Below are 21166 nucleotides of genomic sequence, written 5' to 3'. Positions count from 1 at the left end.
GAGAATAATATTATAAATAGACGGATATCGAAACTACAGCAATTGCAATTGCCAATGCACGCCTTTATCGAGATGGAATTGGAAAAGCACCTGACTCGTTCACATAGGGTAGAATGAAACACACACACACACACACACACACACACACACCTACCTTTCATTGCCGAATGCTTACACATAAATGTGAGATTGAACGAATAAATAAATAACACCAGACCAATACGACATGAAAAGAAACCTAAGTGGAAATGTGTTACCACTACCGTGCCTTGACACGGTTAAAAATTACGTTATCATCGTCGTTTAAAGAGAGCAAGTATCAACAGTCTGCGATTTGGTCAAAAAAAAAGTTACCAGAATTATCTGGCAATTAATTCATAAGCAAATTACTTAGAAGACAAACAATACACATGCACACAGACTTAAGTTATGTGTATTCTTGATCCTCTTTATGTTAAGTATGATAAACATCGTGAGAAAAATATTTCCTTTGCTTGGCCAATTAGACAGCATACCGTGACGTGACGTTTACTATTAATAGTGTTTAAATAATCAATAAATTTAATAGGCGGAAAAACAAAACCATAACCCACAGTGCGGCATTGTAACATGAAATGAACAAAGATATCCATCAACCAAACATCTCACCCATATCCAAGTGAGCAGATTGGCGATTGGGGGGGGGGGGGGGAAACCACACATTATTTTTTTTAATGGAAAAAAAAATTTAATGATAAAAGCGCAATAACGTACATTGAGACTCGAACCTGGGATCTCTGGTTTATATGGTGCAATGACTCTACCTCAGATCCATTTTGTTTTGTTTTAAAGAAAAGAAAGCTTTGTGTTAGAGACAGCAGTGAACATTGGTGTACTCTGAACATTCCATGCAACTTATGTAATGTGTTTTGCAACAACATAGAAAGAAAAGGAGAATGTGGGTGCAGTAAGTAAAATCCCTTATTCTACGTGGGGTTCAAGGCTTGGGAGTGGTTTCATTGTCTCCCCCCCCCCCCCCTCCCAAACAAAGCAACAATCAGCAGTCAGTATTTTATCTATATGCATATATATATATATATATTTATATCATATATATTATATATATATATATATATATATATATATATATATATATATATATATATATATATATATATATATATATTGATAAATTATAAATCCGAATAGCCAGAAGAGTAAAACATCAATATCTATTCAAGATGTAATTTATCACACCTAATTACATAAAATAACAACATTAAATTACTCTTTCTGCCCCGAGGTGAAACATAATCATTATTACCAATATTTATCTGCTTAAAAAATTCTGAACTTGGTCAAATTTAACTCTTTAAGTTAAATATGTAATAATAATGCTGAAAACTTATAAAGCGCTATAACTCCCAAGAGTTTGGCGGAGACGTCCCACTCAGACATACAAAAACTAACTATTGGCGGAGACGTCCCACTCAGACATACAAAAACTAACTACACAAACCAGCCGCCTATCTTACTTTTCATATCACCTACTAAAATCGAAACAGAGACTCTTTTTCATGAATGCTGTGTGGTAAGGCGTTCCAAACAGAGGGCCCAAAATGAGAAAAGGATCTCATTCCAGCTTTTTTTTTTTTTTTTTTTTTGCGTATTTGAGGGACAACTAGTTTGGTGGAATCACTGGCCGAATGTATGGGGTGGGGTTTTGAATATCTATCAATTAGTTCCGAAAGGTATGAAGGGGCAGTACTTTCAAGATAATGATACACTAAAACACAAGCTTTGAATCGAATCCCACTCTCAACAGGCAGCCACTGCAGGTCATGAAGCAGAGGTCTGGCAGAATCACATCTACGCTTCATGAATATCAGTCACACACACAGTGCTGTTCTGGACAATCTGAAGACATCTCAGATTATTTTGCGAAATGCCAGACAACAGAGCATTACAATAATCCAATTTTGATAACACGAGGGACACAACCAGATGTACACAACGTTCACCTCATTCAGAGACAGGTCAGCAGTGGTAAGACCTCAGTATATGAGGGATTTAACCACCACCCCCACCACTCCCCCCCCCCCCCCCCCCCCCAAAATGAGGAATCAACTTCCAACATGCTCGTACCAGATTTATCTTGATTATCTTTATCCCTAAAGCATTAACAAAACTGAAAATGTATCTTCAAATGTGCATTGCAAAAACATTAAGAGATGAAATAAGGTGAATTGAAAAGGGCATTTGATTTGATTCCAACAAACAAAAGCTTCTACAGACTAGTGCTGTTAACTCAATAGAGAATAGAACAATATTTATTTTGAGTGTTTGATATTGATATGGGGCTAACCAATAGCTATTCTCGGCATATGCCTGCTAACACTCCACATCATTTGAATTGTTCACAATGTTTTAACATAACTCATCTAAAAATGTTGAAGTGTCAGATGCAGAATAATTAAATCAATACAGTTCCTTTCGAATTCTGCTCAAATTTATGTATGTAGACAAATGCATGTAAACAAATAAAAATTAACAATGTCAATATCAATTGGTTGTTTGAATAAGAATGTGTCATACAGTCCACTCCAGATAATCACAACTTTCGGTTAATCACAAAATTACCCAAGAAAAGGAATTGATTCTATATGAAAGTAATTGGTTAATTGCAAAAATTTCGATCGCAAAAAGTGGCAAATTCAAGAAATAAATCAAACAAAATCTCATGATATAATTTCGTCATGGGTAAAAAATGACAAAGTTTTAAGTTTTAAGACTATTTAATCTTAGTCTTAGGCTTTCGCCAATTAATCTTCAAATTTAATGGCAACATGCACGAAAGTGAAAAAAAAAAAGGTAAACAAAACAAAACAAAAATGAAATGATAATATTAATAACCACAAAAAATACAACAATGGTAATACCACATATACTTACAACAACAACAATAATAATAATAATAATAATAATAATAATAATAATAATAACAACAAAAATAATGACATCAGCACAACAGCGATAATATCTAGTATCGCTTTTGTAAATGAAGACTGCGCTTATACCCCATTCGGTGGCAATAGAGAAGATGGGAATTATATAAATGATGATTCTGTTGCGGATAATAAAGTTATTGAAATTTAGTTAAACTTGGTGTGACAGGTTGAAGAATTGAGAGAGGGCAGGATTGAATGCTCCAGTCGTATGTCACCAATCTATTAGAGACAAAAGAGGATGGGGCTTTGCAGTATGTTTATGTGGTCATCTATGACCATTAGATAGGAGGCGAGGGAGCTGAGCATAGTCCCTATTGTCTCTTATCACGGTTAATCTCTTTTGACTTTTACAAATATTGAGAACAAAAGAGTGAAAGTTTATCCAATCTGAATAAGATATCGGCTTGCATAAAAGCTGCTTTTGCTTGTCGAAGTCTATACAGAACTACCATGTGGTTTTTGTTTCAAATTACTCAGTCTGTGGTGGACTAAGAACAATGTTTACAACAACTGATTTGAGTTCACCATATATGTATAAAACGTTGCAATAGTGGACAGGAAACTCAATTTTGGTCAATTGCAACTTCTGTTGATCGCAGCATTTTCACTGATCCCAAGGTGTTGCGATTATCCAGAGTGGACTGATGTACTGACCTGGTATAACTAGAAATTAAGAAATCTTTTCTTCCCCCCAAAAATGCTTTTGATCATTTCACCTAAGTTGTTAGAGTATAACTTTTTACTTCTAAAATTCTAATTTTGACAACACTAGATTTTTAAACAAATTAAACTCAAAGAATATCTACCATTATCGCTATACCTTATCCTGGGATGTGGGACCATTAAAAATTAACCATTCAGAGACCATAATATGTGCTTTTTAAAAGGAAGGTGTCCAATACTGCTCCAAAGCTAAAGATTTAATATTGTGACCTGAGAACTCTAGTCAATTAGAGTAGTTCTAACTCTTGACTGGATCCAAATTAGATGAAACAAGTATTTAGCCTTTTATTAGCGTCAAAACAAAATGGCAGCAAGTAATCATCACTGGCCATAAATAGTTTCCAAAATGGGAATGATCCAGCTCAACACAATTATAAACAGAGTCAAGAATTACAATCTCTTCTTGGGGTCGTTAGAAATACCTGAAAATTACCATATTGTGACTGAACGAAGTAGCTGCTCCAAATTGGACAAAATTAAATTAATGCCTTGTAGTAATGAACCATTCTACAAGAGTGTCATGAGCCTGTAAGAATTTATCCAAGACATGTGTACCTAATAGATGTGATCAATTATTTCGATATTTATATATAATATTTACCACAATGTTTGAGACAGTCTACATTAATGTTTCAGGCCCAATTAGCCATCCTCAGGACTGTGAGTTGACTGTTGTTGTTTGTTGAAGTGGTTCTGGTTTATAGTTGATTAACAAGAACTTCCGGCGATGTGGACACGTATTGTACATCTCATTTTTCGTGTTGAGTGTGGCTTCATGAGGGTGTTTGATTATAGTATATTTCTCTTCCAGGCATAAGCTACATTGTTTTGATGTTGGTGTGTATCCTGTTGCTTTAGATAAAATTTTCCATGAAATGTTGTGGTCTAGTTTGTTGTCTTTTAATTTCCAAATATGTTCGCTGAGTTTTGTGGATGTTTTTTTGTTAGTGTTTCTAAATGTTGAGGTGTGGAGATTGTATCTTGTTTTGAAATTATTTTCCGTTAGTCCTACATATTTTTCTTGCTTGTTTGTTTTAGTTTCGGTGACTGTGGCTTGGTAAATTAAACTTGATTCTAAACATTGTTTGTTTAGGGGGCAATGTTCCTTATTTCTGCAGTTGCATTTTCTGGTGGGTGGGTTTTGCTCTTGTCGGTGGTTTATTAATACTTTTTTGTTGTGGCTTGAAATTATTTGTTCTATGTTACGCATACACGAGTAGCTTAATTTTATGGTATTCCTGTTGATAATTTTATGTAGCTTGTGGTTTTTTGGAAACTGTGTATCAATTAACTTCAGGAACTGCTGTCCAATGTTTGTGCTGACGTTTTTGTCGAAAGGTGGGTTGAACCAAGTAATATGTCTTTTTCTTGTTTTGCGTTCTTCACTTGTGTGTTGGAGTTTACATGAGAGTTTACATTACGTAAAATAAAGGGGGTAAAAATGATTTGTATAAAAGTAAAAGATAGGCCTACAGCACAAAGTATAGGTGCACCTGGTAATTTCCCAAACGCATTAGAATTTTTAGTCCGAATAGCAACAGCTGGAGCCTTTTTTTAAGGCTGCGGTCATTCAAACTCTAGTCTGAATAGTCTCCCTTGGCTATTCGGGCTCAATTTCCAATGCGCATGTACAGTCAACAGATTATTTGGACTCAGTCTGAATAGGCTCCATTGGGAGTATAGCTTTTGTTTGTTGTTTTTGCTTTTAAAAAATATATCTTAATTATTGATAATTACATAAAATTAATGCAAATCAAAATTACTATTTTAGTAAATATCAGCAGGTAGTCTAAACCCGCTTTATTTGACGAGAAAGACAAAATCATAAACCAGATCAAAATTAAAAAGAAAGAGTTAAAACTCTTCAAAAGAAACAAAATTCAGTCAAAGTAACTGTGGTATAAATGAAAAGCTTTTTTAATAACATAAAAAATGTCCAAATAAAATCAGGACAAAATAAATAATTTAAAAGTATACAGGGGCTATTCTGATAGTGTGAGACAGGCAACAATCCTTCTACAATCAAAAGTAGGGGTATGAGCAGAGTCAGTGTGATATGGGCAAAACAAAATTTCTTCTGAACTCCTTTTCTATTTCTTTATCACTTCCACGAACACACATTGGAGTTTGAGTCTGAATAGCCACTGGAGACTATTCAGCCTCGAGTCCGAATTGCCACTTAGTTTTTTAAAATCATGGGCTTTTAGTTCGTGCAGTTTTTAAAATCGAAATAGTTATTAAATAGGTAGTTGATGCCAGCAAACAGGTTCTATTTGTGGGATGTAGTTGTAGTATAAGGAAAAAATGAGAGGATGTAATTAGATGGATGAAATTTAAATTTTCATGACCCAAAACCAGCTTGCCCAGTCTGTTATATAATTGGGTTCATTATCCTTAGTCATAGTCATTGACTGGTTTAACTTTGACTTTGTGTCTTCCTCCTGGGCAAATGTTTATATTATAGTTATAGATTGAACGAAGTTAACGTCAATCTTTGTTGCCATCCATTTTTATAAGTAATTCTCACTAAACTGTATTAACCAGACTATAAAAGTTCAAAATTACACATAGTTTGTTGTGCTGGTCCGTTATAATAATATGTCCGGATGGCAATGTTGTGAGTTTCTAAGCCAAGCGCACAGCATCTATATGTTGAAAGTTAACGAATCACTCAAAAGTTTATGAAAAGAGCAATTTCAATATGCTGTGATATTGATATGCCTCACACAAACACACAACCAACGTAGACGTAACTCAAGTAACTGGCAAAATAGGTAATTGTGATTATTGTGCAATATATGGAAAGAAGATGACGCCCTACCCTACCCTTACTCAAACCTAATTAATTGGGGCCTAGAACAGATAGAAATAGGATGCCTATCACTGTAACAAGACTAATATAAGAAAGAAGTATCTAATCGTAAGTAACAGAAAAAAAGGAGAGGGCAAGAACTCGACACGTCGCTAACTAGGGAGTCAGTCAGAAGTAGACGAAGGGGTCATCAACTTCATCAACTTCAACATTTATTGACAAATCCATATCGCCATATGTGCCTGACTCACGTTGAGTCGAGGGCGGAGGAGAGCTATAGTACTTGTATTCTATTATGATTAAGTATATGATAAAAGACAAAAACGCGTCTTTAGAAATTTATATATTGTAATCGGCTTTTTAAATTGCTGGGCATTTCGTGGAGGAGATACGGTAGCACCGGACTTTCCGAAGTTGCGAAACATGGGGTGAGATGATGATGGACGACAAAACAATTCGATCAACTTACCCAATCACTCCTTGGCCATACTTCTTATTTGATTTTTTCCATTGAATTAATCCACATTCTTTTAACGTTCGAGAATTTACAGAATAATTTAAACCAAATGTACATGCACGATTCTCACTGCGCTTTCGTTTCTGAAGCAACAGCTGATGCTTGTGTAATGTGTCAGCATCTTTAGACACATCGAAAGCAATGAATTCTTGAGCTTTCAGGTCAGGCGTTGTACTAACTAACATGTTGTCTAGGAAATAATTTTCCCAAATGCGTGTCCAGAAGTCAGATGCTAATCCTAACTGTTCATGTGGAAGCCAAGCAATTCTTGGATCCATAAAAAAAGAGAGTTTTATAACCAGTTTCACTCAGAACAGACAGCACTTCCCAGGTCCTGAAAACCACAACTTTCTCTGAGAGAAAAAGTTAAAATCCGTCAACTCAAGAAAACAAGATGCGCATGCGCGATAGCGACGGAGATGCCCGAAGGGCTGTGGCGAATGCTACGCCCAGTATGTTTGCAAAGTGTCTCGAAGTAAAACTGAAACTAATTGGTTTTCCAGTTATTTGGACCCGTTACTTGCAATCTTTTGAAATAAGATTCGTGCTAGCGGAAACAAAATTCGTGCCAGCGGCAACAAACAGCTGGCGACGTACATATTATATAGTATGCGCTTGGCTAAGAAGCTCACAACATTGCCATCCGGAAGTATAACGGACCAACACACAAAACCGTGTAATCTTGAACGTTGAAAGTCTGGTTAATACGGTTTAGTGAGAATTACTCATAAACGCGGATGGCAAAAAACAATAACAATGACCTGAGTGACGTCAAATTCGAACTATCTATAGGATGGTCTCTCAATATATATATAGGCCGTCCAAACCTTTTTTTTTATTTTATAGCGGGTTATTTATAAAATTTCGTGTTTAAAAATATATACTATTCATTATATATACTTGACTTACTGACTTATTGCCGATCCCCTCCTTATCTTCGGACTGGGACGCTTTGGCAGCTTCTCTAATTTGTTGAGTGAGTTCTTTCCACTGATGACGGTCTGCTGCGATGGATCTCATGTGTTCTAAATCCTTTTCGCACCTCAGTCCTTGTGTGTCATCTAGGGGCTTGAGGTCTTTATTTATCGGAGTGTATATGCTTGTTATGGGTCAGCCTTTGTGTTTGTTATGTCCGCTTGGCGCAAAGAATAACACCATTGCCTATTAGCAGGAATTTTTCTGCCTCTCCTTAAGATATATCCAAATTGTTCCTTGAAGCATGGAATCTAAACGTGAATTTATCCAAAACAGAATATACAAAAATCAACAGAACTTCCAATGAATGGAAAGGTGTACGTAAACTTGGCAATTTGATCAACGAAAGTGGATACATCGGGGAACGATAGCGGCTGGCCACCGGTGAATTCATCCAGCCCCAAAATTTATGGAATAGAAATAATCCGTGAGAATAAACGAATACAGATTTACGAGGCACTGATTATTCCGATATTGAAATATAACTGTGGAACCTAGGGCCTCACAAAAAGAACTTAGAGAGTCTCGGACCACCACAAACAATTACGTCGCGTAATCGGAATCTATTGGCCAGAGACAATTACAAACACTGATTCTATGAGAGGACCAGTGGCGGTTCTAGCCTATTTACAGTGGTGGGGCAAAGATGATCCGGTCATATATATATATATATATATATATATATATATATATATATATATATATGTATATATATATATATATATATATATATATATATATATATATATATATATATATATATATTTATATATATTTTTTTTTTTTTTAATTATAATTTTTTTTTCACCTTTAAAAAAAATATTTCAACCACAAATAATCACATTCACAATGAAATGACAATACCAGTAAATTTTAATTATTCCAAACGTAATCAAAAAGTAATCACGAAAGAGAATACAACTAAAAAATAAAGCGACGAGACATAATGCGACAACACCTTGACAACAGAAGTCCATTTCATTCACTCGAAAAATTAAAGAGATGCTTTAATCCCTCAACGGCGAGATTTTACTGGTTTTCAGTAGTATGTAGTAACCTTAAAGTTTTCATCGAGAAGCAACAACAGCGATATGACTCGAGTTTCATTCAGAGCTGAAATTGCATCATTTTTACTGCTGTCTTGGTGGTTAGAATGATTGTGCCGGTGGTGGTAGTGGTTGGAATAGTGGTAGCGGTGGTGGTGGTGGTGGAGGAGGAGGAGGAAGACGAGGCGGTGAGGGAGGATGTAATTATGATAGTGGTTTTGGTGGTGCTGTTGGTTAGAATGATAGTTGTGGAGACGATGACGGAAATTGTATGATGATGTTGATATTGTTTTTATTGCTATTGTTGTACTTGTTGTTAATATTGTTGTTGTTGTTGTTGTTGTTGTTGTTGTTGTTGTTGTTGTTGTTAATGATGATGATGATGATGATGATGATGATGATGATGATGATGATGATGATGATGGTGATGATGATGATGATGATGACAACGACGATGTCGTCGACAATGATGGTTACCACCATACGATATTACAAAGTTTATTTAATCTTAGGCTTTCGCCAATAATTCACACAATAAAATTAAGACAAAAGAATGTTACTAATCTCTCCTCATGCATTCGTTATACTATCACACTAACGACCGTGTTATCTTTACTCCTTCCCCAACCAACCCCTAGCTTCCCGCCTCTTCATCGCGAACCATCTTATGTAGTATGTATTTGCTTCAGGACGGGCAAGTACGGAATCTGCCCACCCTTCCTTTAAACGTATTTATTTCCTCTATAACTTAGAATTCAACTCTCTCCTTACTCAGAAGAGTATTTCTCGTATACTAATTCAATTGTTGAGAAAACCAAAATGGTGGTTGTATTTTATATATATTTATTTAGTCGTGACTTTTGAATAAAAGTGTTTTATTTTATTAGAGGGAATACAATAGAAAATGCTTTGTTTGCAAATTATTTATTGCAATAAAATTACAGCGTATTGAGAATAAAATTAAGAACTAAATTAATTTGTTAAAAACAAAAACAAAAACAAAAAGAACAATAAAAATGAGTTTGTAAGACTAAAAAAAACAAAAAAAAATAAAGAAATAATTTAAATGGATAAACATTATATAAAAACAAAACAAAAAATTTAATTACTAAATTTACCATTATAAATATTAAGTAAGTTAATAAATTTAATTCAATACTGGAACCTTCCCAAAGTCATTACATCAATGGTACCAGCACAAGTAAGACAATAAATAAGAAAAAGTTCGTTTGCCAAAAGCTCTATTCAGTGTTCACTGGTTATTAAGGTGGGCTCATTTGAATTAGCCCGACCTAGTACTAGAGAGGCCAGACAGCAAAAATCGGAGTTAGTTCACCGTCAGGCGACGTGACGATGAGATGACGATGTGGGCGGAGTGGAGTGGAGTGGTTGGGGGGGGGGGGGTGATAAAAAGAACAGGAGCGTATCCTGGTTTATGCATTACGGGGTGCATGGTGATTCGCAATCTATCAAAAATACACACAAATTGATTTCAGTATGAAGTATCAAGTTTAAGTAGTAACTTTTGAAATTATCTAATTTAAATTTGATTATTTCGGACCTGGTAATACAACTTATAACTTGAAAAAAACAGGCTGGTATTTGCCCACCCTGCCCATTATTACCAGCCGTCCCTGGAGGGGACTATGGTCCAACGCCTGAGTGCAATGGTAAAAGAACAGCGATGGAGGCTATTTGCTCACATCTTATGTCGAGAGGATGACATCCTGGCCCAAACTGCAATTACAGAATATTTCCTTCATGGCAACAAATATGTAGGGAGACCACCAACATCAATAGTAACTACCATGAACCAGGATCTCTCTACATTTCAGAAATTTCTGGATTCAGATGAGGCCGAATTAATCCCTGAAGAACTAAGAAATATTGCAGTGCTCTTCGTACTAAAGTCACAACAAGATCTTGACAGCCTCAAACTCTGACCCAGGACCGTGACCAATGGAAGCAATTAACAACAGGGGGAGGATTAGAAATCAACACTGAGCACAAGTCTCTACATTCCGTTAAATATATTTTTAAAATTAAAACATTGCCTGTTTACCCCCCATACTTTCTTGCGTAGCCTACACCTACCTCCATTTCTCAATCGTATCCTTTAAATTCTTGTCTGGGCTTATTAAAACAAAGTTGAAATTCATGGACCAAGATGTGGTAAAATCTCTTGAGATGTGATCTACCCTGTGGCATCCTGTCAATTGGCAGGTGTGTTGTGATGCAGAATATAGTTTTTACGTGGCCCTTCTCGTAACAATCGCCGAGCATCACTCTGACCAAAGCAAAGAGCCAGTGGATATGTAAATGAAAACAACGAGGAGAAATATGACTAACATAACAATAAAAACAAAAACAGCACACAAAAAAATTACAACAACAACAAAAACAAAATACGACATTTCTACTCTTTGCTTTATCCAAGGGAGGGTCAAAACACGAATAATTTTCTTCCTTTTTTAAAGGAAAAAAAAACAACTAATAAACCAAAATTATGGGATTTCTTTTTCCTTCCATCATTGTTTTTAATATACACATAACACGGGTTTTGTACTGGTTTTGTTCTTGTCCACATACGCGCGTGAACGTATGTGTTCATAAAATTATAAAAATCACCACAAAAAAAAAGTCATTTAATCGCACACAATTAACAACTTAAAAAAAAATACAATTGACTTGCAAAACAGGGAAGTGACAAATGGTTATTTATAACCGCAATGACATCAAGAGGAGATTTTAATTAAAATAAGGCAAAAAAAAAAAAAAAAACAACAAACTGAAACTGAAATTCATCAATTATTGAGAATTCTGGGAAACAACATCTGGTAGAAGGGAATGAAAACAATAAAGAACGTTTTAAACATATAGACGGTTAAGCGGAATCGTCCGACAATTCCCCAATCAGCGAAAGAGTCAGTTGGATACTGATGACTGGGTGTAATAGGGAAACAATTGTGTAATGTCAAAAACCTAGTTTATCACCATATTTAACAAACCCCATCTACCCAATCACTACTGAAAGGATAGGAAAGGAGTCGGACAAAGAAAGAAAAACTTGACCGCATCAGAACTGATATTATTAATATATATGCCTCTTTACTTGTAAAGCGAATGAGTGCTTTGGTAACTTAGCTATCCGAATTCCCATCACATTTACAAACCAGGATATGCTGAGAGAGTTAACCATCACAAGCATCCACATCGCAGACATCTTCCTGTGTTTTCATCATGGAGGTTTTTGAGGGTTCAATCTATGCATGCTATGTTCCAAGACTGAACATTGCAGTTTAGTTTTTTCAGACTCGTAGATTCAAGAAATAACAATGAATAAAATCACAGACATTCTTGTCATCATTAATTGTTTACAATACTCATCACCCCCCCCCCCCCCCCCATACACATACCACGTTCAAGTTCAGGTGCAAGAGTTTATTTTAGGGCATTGACCAGTGTAGTGATCTATTTCAAATCCCTCGTAACGTTCTCCGGATTTTAAATAACTCAATAATATTTTCTCACAGCTGCGCTTGCTAATTTATTACACCTACATCTGTTTCTACATTGTAATTTCAAGAACGCCCAAGTATGACACTGAATAAATTAACGTCCAGCCGATAGATGAGAGCTGCCATTTGGCCAATAATTAATCGACTGTCCGGCCGATCAAAACGCCGTAAAATTATCATTGGATTACATAATTATTACCTGGCGGCCCAGCCATGACTATCGTACGTGGAATATGATTGGTGTCGAGCAAATGACCAGTAACATTCTGGCACTAACGAATCTTGGAACATCATTAGTTTATTGGATTGACTAAACTCAAGTCATATTTCTATATAATCAAAGACTCAGTTAATTCGGTTTCTCTCTCATTACATCACTCTATCACCAACATGTTATTCTAGTGACCAACTTGAAATTCTATTTAGCGGGAAACATTGTGTGGACAAGGGTATGAAATAAATATATCAATCTTAAATCTGTGGACTTAAATTGTGTTATGATTAATTAGTGCCATTAAAAATTAGTATGTGTAGTGAGTAATGATTAATATAGTGTTTTCGCCAGGGTCGTAAGTGGACACAACCTATAAAAGAACAGAAATCGATAATAATAATAATAATAATGATAATAATAATAATAATAATAATAATAATAATAATAATAATAATAATAATAATAATAATAATAATAATAATAATAATAATAATAATAATAAAAACAACAACAACAAAAAAAACCCAAAAAAAACCAAGGTATCAAAACAATTAAGAGTATAAAAGGGCATCAATACATCATCAATATAAATGTCACATACAATACATTTAAAATTCAATTAAGTAAATATTTCTTGAAAAGATGTGTTTTCATGGCTTTTTTGAAAATGTCTATTGAGCTCGAGAATCTCACAGATTGAGGGAGATCATTCCAAATCGTGGGTCCGAATTTCATAAGAGACCTATCACCAAAATACTTAAGTTTAGTTTTAGGAGATGCTAACAATTTTGAATCGTGGGATCTAAGATTTCTCAGAGGTACGTATGATTGGAGTAAGTGTTGAATGTAAAGAGGAACAGAAGACTCAAATACACCAAAGCAGATAAGGGCTATTTTATACTCAATTCTAGCCCGGACTGGCAGCCAGTGGAGGATTCGAAGCATGTCCTGTGTATCATCGCAATGAGATTTTCCAAGGACTAACCTAGCCGCACAATTCTGTACTCTCAGGAGCTTGTTTATTTTGTTATTAGGGAGACCAGCGAGCAGTGAATTGCAGTAGTCAAGACGTGACAAGACCAATGCAGAGACAATTATCTTCAAGGTGTTGAAAGGTAAAAACGACCTCATCTGTGATATTCTACGGAGCTCAAAGTACATAATGTTCACATTATTGTTTATATGCTGATCCATAGACAAAGATCTATCCAAAATGACACCTAAATTTTTAGCCTTTTCAGAAATAGAAATGTCAGAATCAGATATAGTTAGAGTAGGATTTGAAAATTGGAAAGACTTTAATTTTTGCTGAGTTCCTATCAAAACAACTTCAGTTTTGTCTTCATTCAACAATAGCTTATTTGCAAGAATCCAACTTTTGATGGAGTCACAACAATTTTCCATATGGCAGACAAGAGAGGAGAGATCATGAGGAGAAGCAGAGTTATATAGCTGCGTGCCGTCAGCATATATGAATATATGTGGTAATTAACAGAATGTGAGCGTATTGCACTGCCTAATGGTAAAGCATAAAGGGTATAAAGTAAAGGACCTAAAACCGAACCTTGCGGGACGCCATATTCTATATAGACATAGTTAGAAACTCATAACTCATATTATTAACAGAAACTGATATCTCGTGTTATTATAACAAAATATTTCATTTACTCTCTTCATCTATTTATGTATATATTATTGGAAATGTATGTTTGTCTTCCTAATGCATGAATTACATCACATGAATTACATTTACAAATGTGCTATCACTAATACGCAATAGTACTATTATGTATTCATATGTATCGATAATTATGCTCACATTGTTTCCCCATCCCACTAACCCAACTGTATCCCGTTCATTAAATTAAGGACACTGACTAACAAAATTGAGATCAGTGGTGATATCAAGGGTTTGTTAATTGGACATCCTCACGACATCACTGCTAATAAGAATATAACAATGTTGCAACTAGTCAAAGATTTGCTCCGGTATTTTTACATATCGGGTTACCCCGCAAACGCCATTTGGTTACACGTTGATCCAAAGCTGAATCTATCTAGACCCACTGGGACAACCAGAGAATGACTAAAAGGCTCCTCCATAAAATAACCAGACTGAAGCAAACTTAACGCCGCCACCAGTCACATCCAATCAGATAAGGGACCAATTGTAATAATTTGAGAAACGGACCATGAAGGGATGAAAATTAACTACCCATAGCCTAACTTTAATTCATTAAAAATGTACTATTACTTTTTTGGCTAATTTTGTGTTAACGTGTTATTGTGTGAGGCAATTCTGTTGATTTATATTAAAGTATTTTTGCTTTACCGAGGATGAATACTTACATTCTGAACCTATCTATCCCTATATAATGTGCCAATAATATACCACTACTTCTACTACCTATTTCTTTAAACTTAAAATTTTCTTACTATCTGTCGAGTTGTCAGGAACTTTAACCCAACTATAACAGGGTAAAAGTGGCACCAGACAACTTATGTCTTTGCTTTGAGGAAGCTATCTGACTCCTATTTGTCTATTCCCATTTGCAACTTTTCCTTCATAGATGCGACAGCTAATAACAACGTGAAATAACCACATATCGTGATAGCCAATAACCATAACATCTCTCTGAACAAATTATTCACACACTCTCTCTCACACACATGATATACACACACACTGAGAGAGAGAGAGAGAGAGAGAGAGAGAGAGAGAGAGAGAGAGAGAGAGAGAGAGAGCACTGTTTTATAATAATGATAAAGATGATGGCAATGACGAGGATGACGGTGATGATATTAAACGTTGTCAGATTCGATTGAGGGAAGACTGAACCTTAGGCCACGTGATTAAAACACATTTATAATAGTAACACACATTCTGTAAGATCCTGGCTGTGCGATCTCACTGGACAACACTAGAATGAAACAAAGTAGCTCAGTGCCATTATAATATTGCCTTCACTTCTGTTATCGAACAAAATTATATTATGCTATCAGTATTATTTTTGTTTCTGTCCTTTCCATAAATTCCTTGGTCCTTTCACTTCACGGATCGGCACCAGAAAATAATGAAGTTTATTTTTCTGTTCTTTTTGTATTTTTATTTTTAATCTCCAAAATCATAATTAAAAAAAGATAACATTGTAAATATGTATCTCAATCTATTTCAAGAGATTATCTTTTTTTCTTTCAGGTTATACGAGAGAAAACCAAGCGACTGTGCAACAAGTGAAATTAAATTAATTAATTCGGACACAAACAGTTATAATTTTTAATTTCCCCTGCATTTGTTATCCTTCTCTCTCGTAGGTCGCTGCTCTGACTGTCTGTGTAAAAAAATATAACTCCAACCAAACATGGCTGATCTGACGCCATGTCGAGGGTCTCGATGATGTAGAAAATATCTCTTATCCGTCCTAATGTTGGCCCCAGGATTTAAAAGATTTTGTTATAAAGGAGTAGTATTTGGCCGTTTTGATAATTTATGCTATAGAAAGAGAGCCTCAAATGAGTTTTGGGGCTTTCGCTTTGATGTTTATGGAGTAATATGAATTTGGACCCGCTTTCTTTTGCGTTATCTGAAATAAGTTACACAGTTGCAAATTTGACAAAGAAAAATTTCAAATCAAGTGTTGCTGCTATTAATCACGTAAGTCCTGTGATCTTTAACTTATATTTAAAAATATAAAAACAAAACAAAAAAAAAACAAACAACAACAAACAAAAACGCCCCAATCATTGGTACTTCCCCAATTTTAATTTCATTCAAATAGGGATGAGACTGAGACAGAAGTAACGCGAACAACGCGTTGTTACTGATTGTTACGACGACTGGGACAGGCGTTTTATGAACATATGAAAGTCTTTAGTCCACACTTGCCGTAAATTGAAATTCATTTTACTTCTCTGACTAAAATTATGGAATAGTTTTCGTATGAATCACTGTCAACTATTCTCGATTGGTCACTGTTTGGAATCTTGACTCAACCGATTTTTTTTAGTGAGACTAGTCTGAGACTGATACTGATACTGATACTGCACAGGAAAAGTTGTCATCATCAACTTTACTAGATATTTTGACTGACTATAAATCACGAAATCTAGGACAAGTACTTCTGTCGTTATTTTCCACTGTGCTGCGCTAGAAATCAAAATTTCTTTCTTTAAAATTAAAAACAAAATTCTTTAGGCCTTGCATTAGTTAGATTAGAGTTAGAGGCAATTTTAGAGGCTTCTTTGTTTTTTATTACTTTATTATTTGATTTTGATTTTAATATTAATACCCCAATGAATGGTTGTCTTTATATAATCTCAAGACTTTCGCTCTATAGGAATTTATTTATGAAATAAAATGCCTGCTTTCAAAATATCACAATCACGTGGAAAATAATGTGAATGTATGCAGACTTGCTGAGAAAATGGCTTTGCCTGATTGAGATTGGTAGAATCACAGTTTATTAAACTACACAGGTCAATAAAAAATAGACCTTGTAAAGTGAAAAACCAATTGATATATCATACATTTCTTGTTGATGTAGAATAATTGATTTCAAAGTTGTGATGATTTTACTACCTAAAGTACCTACAAATTTTACAGTGTAAAAGGCCTACCCCCACCCCTGCTGCGTATGTGGTCTTATGATACAGAAGTCATATACGATATTCCATCTTTTACATGGGAGGTCCCAATAGCTGAGTTGGTAGAGCATTGGCTTTTCAAGTAAAAGTGACTTGGATTGATCCCTAGTGAATGTTGAGATTTTTTTCTGTGATTGGGTAGCTGTCAAATTTGATTGGAAGCGAAATACTAGTGGCTACATGGGTCTTAGTCTTAGTCTTTGGGCTGCATTTGGACTAAACATTACTTGTTGGGAAAGTTCCAACCATTGATATTTAGTTCTGACATTCATCCAGTATTTTTGAATAATTTGGCCCATTCTCATTCAGATAACTATTCTTTCATTTTTAAAGTTCTCAAATTGTTTAAACATTTTTTGAAGAGGGACATACTAGGCACATTTTCAAAACACTATTTCAAACTCCATATTGCCACTTATAAAAGTAAAATGAATGTTTAAAGGCTTATCAAAATGAATGTCTAACATTGAATTGCGCTCTCTATCTCTCTCTCTCTCTCTCTCTCTCTCTCTCTCTCTCTCTCTCTCTCTCTCTCTCTCTCTCTCTCTCTCTCTCTCTCTCTCTCTCTCTCTCTCTACATATATATATATATATATATATATATATATATATATATATATATATATATATATATATATATATATATATATATATTATATATATATATGGGGAACTTAAAAAAATATTTGAGTACAAGTATAGTGTTGATCAAGTCTGTTTCTGATAAATTCTAAACTAATCCACAAATTTAAACATTGTAGAATTAAAGTATTGTATTGTCATACAGATAGATTGTTTTTGAAGTTAGACAATTCTTTTATGATTTAGTTCGTTTGGTAACATTTATTTTCTCTCTTTCTAATTTTTGTTTTGTTTATATAGCTTGTAAACCAGCACGGAGCTGAAGCAGATAGGCATCTCTTCCGGTGCCTTTTCTCTCATATAGACTTCAGTGGAGATGGTAAAAGCAGTGGCAAGGATTGTTACCAAGTGAGTGCTGGGATGATTTCTAGACTATTTGGCTACTGTCCCCAATTATATTTTTAATGTCTGTTGATACATTCAAGTAATACTGTAAATATGCAATCCAAATTGCTGTTTGTGTTTACTAAGGATTTGAAGTCTCAACTTATTATTGCTGAACTTATTAACAATGAACTTTGCTGTCCTTCTAAATCTAAAGGCCAATATTAATTTGTTCCAGCCACTGATGTGAACAAAAAGACGAGAACAAGGAATTAAAGGAATGCGCCTGTTTTTGTAGCCCTCTAATATCTTGTGGTTAATATGGCTGGCAAAGCCTAAAAGTATTTTTTAAAATATTAAAAAAGCCTAGTTTATTTTGGGGAATTTTCCTTTTCAACTAAATAGAGGTGTATGACCGAAGAGGACGTTTTGGAGAGAGAATGCAAAAGTAACGATTTTAAATATTCAGTATCATGAATACCATTGACAGTAATACAAGCTCTTAACAATTCATTCTTTTCTTCATGGGTTATGAATTTAGAATTAATGGTAACTTTTCAAAGATTTTTGTAACTACTCATGTTTCATTGATTTGCATTTTTTGTCGTGCATTAATATCAAGTTTGTTTCTTGGTAATCTTATGAACACGTACCTCCAGGAACATATATTTATCAAGAATAAGATTTCAAAGTTCTATTGCAAATCAAAAGTGCCATTGATGTTTATTAAGTATGATGTTATCTTTGCCCATTTATTCTAAAAGATGGCTATTCAATTTTATCCTCATTGAATTTTAATTTTAGAATTAAAATTTATTTTTTTTATTTGTCATCTGTTTTTTTTTACAGCCTGATATAGGTTTACAAACAGATTAAACACTACTTATATTGCATCAATTATCAATTTCCCTATTATTTTCAGGTCCAGTATCTAAGCCAAGAGTTTGGTGCTCTACTCACCAAGCCTAGTTTTGTTTCTATTCTCTGTTGTTCTATTGACAATCCATTGCAGCAGCAGAATGTAAGTATTTAATGCTGAAACATGTCAACAATGATTACTCAACAACAGTTAAAAAAAAAAATCTTGTTAAAGTTGAAAACTGTGGGACTGAATTTTTTTTATTAGTTAGACTGCAGGGCTAGCTGTTTTCTCTAAAAGCAATGTGGCTCAGAATTTTTGTTCAGTAGTTACTGCTCTCTTTGTGAAATAAGGTTATGACATTAGGTTAAGAACCATAAAGAAGTAATTGATTAATAATTATTTTAGTGTTGATGGTGAGATTGTTGCAGATCTTATTTTGTTACATTTGGATTTTTGTATATTATCTGTGTATAATGGGACTTTGTTTTTGCTTTAAATATTAATGGATCTGACTTTTATTTTAATTTCAGAGTTTGAAACCTTCTCAGAATCTTTTCCATCAAATCAGCCGTGTTCTGCGACTAACCAGAGTTCAGGAAGTTGCAGTTGCACTTTCTCTTCTGTCTTCCTCTAAACAAGACATCGTCAACTTTGCCCTTCAGTTTGCAAAGCTAAAATTACCAGATCTAATTAGATCATACGTTGATGTTGGTAAGTGATGGGATTATTGTTCAAAAGACATGGATTTTGTTTTATAAATAATTTGCCGAGTAAGCAGGCATTACCTTACCTTACCGGGGTTCCTTCTCATAGAGGTTGGATGCCAGACATTGCTTAGGACAAATGATTGCTGTTGACATCTTAATACTATTAATTCTCATTTTTTTAGGGGTAAATTGTCGCGAATAAATTTGTGTTTTTATTTTTTTTTCAAATAACAACCTTAATTGTTAATTTTGGAAACTAACTTCTTTCTTTCTATTAAAATTATTATTATTATTATTATTATTATTATTATTATTATTATTATTATTATTATTATTATTATTATTATTATTATTATTATTATTATTATTACTATTACTATTATTTATTATTGTTATTATTATTATTATTATTATTATTATTATTATTATTATTATTATTATTATTATTACTATTATTTATTATTTTATTATTATTATTGTTATTACTATTATTATTATTATTATTATTATTATTATTATTACGCTACCTTTGTGATTGAATCAAAATCTTTCATCATAAAATTTGATCCGTATCATAGACACCAATCGTCAAGAGGGAGGACTCCAAATTTTGCATCTGTTGCTGTCACAACTGACCTCAAACAGAGAGAAGTTTGGTATCTCACAAGAAGTTTTGGACTCCTTCCTAAAAACTATTCGAAAAGGTAATTTATTATCTGATGGATCAATATTATGGATGTTGACTATTGCTGCCGCTTACATACCCCTATATTTGTTGTCCCCTTCCACCTGTCTTTTAAGTGGCCTCCAACAATATATATGGCCATAGCTTACTCTTGGAACTACTTCTGCTGTTTGTTTGAAGTATAACCTGTTGTTTTGTAAGCATTTGAGCATGCTCTTCTCAGTCAGATTCTGTCCCCGCGTCTGATTGGGTCTCAAACTAAAAACATTGATATGTTTGCTCTTGGAATATTTTGTTCCATATTTGATCCAGTCCCAATTGTCTTACTTTTTTCTCGGATGATTTTATTTGTAAAACAATTTTTTTTTACTATTCTATCTTCTTCCTTTTTACTGGTGCTGAAATGACCTCAAAGTGTCGCATGAGGTGTAAAATCTTTAATAAACATCCAGTTACATCTCTTTATAAAAATTTTTGTGCATTTTTACTCACTAAGGAACATATATATGC

The 21166-nt window shown here is 34.2% G+C and overlaps 3 protein-coding genes across 26 annotated transcripts in view; 1 reads left to right on the top strand and 2 right to left on the bottom strand.

Annotated features, from left to right (window-relative positions):
- Positions 1-7414, bottom strand: part of LOC144976904 (uncharacterized) — a 31809-nt gene extending 24395 nt beyond the window's left edge. Inside the window, exon 1 of the mRNA XM_078921501.1 lies at positions 6992-7414. Within this exon, the coding sequence (XP_078777627.1) occupies positions 6992-7317 (326 nt within the window). The 5' untranslated portion in view covers positions 7318-7414. The remainder of the gene's footprint in view (positions 1-6991) is intronic.
- A 4454-nt stretch (positions 7415-11868) lies between these two features.
- On the bottom strand, positions 11869-14196 carry LOC144976495 (uncharacterized). The gene is made up of 2 exons (XM_078920784.1): positions 13833-14196; positions 11869-11894 (listed from the first exon to the last, which is right to left on the bottom strand). The coding sequence occupies exons 1-2, from the start codon at positions 14194-14196 to the stop codon at positions 11869-11871; spliced, it is 390 nt and encodes a 129-aa protein (XP_078776910.1).
- Positions 14197-16081: 1885 nt separating this feature from the next.
- Positions 16082-21166, top strand: part of LOC144976903 (CCR4-NOT transcription complex subunit 1-like) — a 48939-nt gene continuing 43854 nt past the window's right edge. For 6 of the 24 annotated variants that reach the window (XM_078921498.1, XM_078921493.1, XM_078921490.1 and 3 more), the window contains exons 1-5: positions 16119-16447; positions 18319-18426; positions 19325-19423; positions 19795-19975; positions 20550-20675. In XM_078921498.1, coding sequence (XP_078777624.1) covers positions 16346-16447; positions 18319-18426; positions 19325-19423; positions 19795-19975; positions 20550-20675 — 616 coding nt within the window. In that variant the 5' untranslated portion in view covers positions 16119-16345. Of the gene's footprint in view, positions 16448-18318; positions 18427-19324; positions 19424-19794; positions 19976-20549; positions 20676-21166 lie in introns of all 24 variants that reach the window. The other 18 variants (XM_078921486.1, XM_078921478.1, XM_078921484.1 and 15 more) reach the window with 5 other exon arrangements.

Source organism: Berghia stephanieae, chromosome 7 (assembly GCF_034508935.2).
Source record: "Berghia stephanieae isolate SIO BIC M18660-M18661 chromosome 7, UCSD_Bste_1.3, whole genome shotgun sequence".
NCBI lineage: Eukaryota > Metazoa > Mollusca > Gastropoda > Nudibranchia > Aeolidiidae > Berghia > Berghia stephanieae.
Note: the sequence above shows the minus strand (reverse complement) of the source record. Positions and strands in the feature narration are given on the sequence as shown.

Bases quoted from the DNA above. Each gene is read 5' to 3' on its own strand.
- LOC144976495 (XM_078920784.1), bottom strand. From the start codon at position 14,196: ATGGAAAATTGTTGTGACTCCATCAAAAGTTGGATTCTTGCAAATAAG. The intron at 11,895-13,832 runs GTCTCCCTAATA...CCCTTCTACCAG, and splicing joins CTGCAATTCACTGCTCGCTG to ATGTTGTTTCCCAGAATTCT.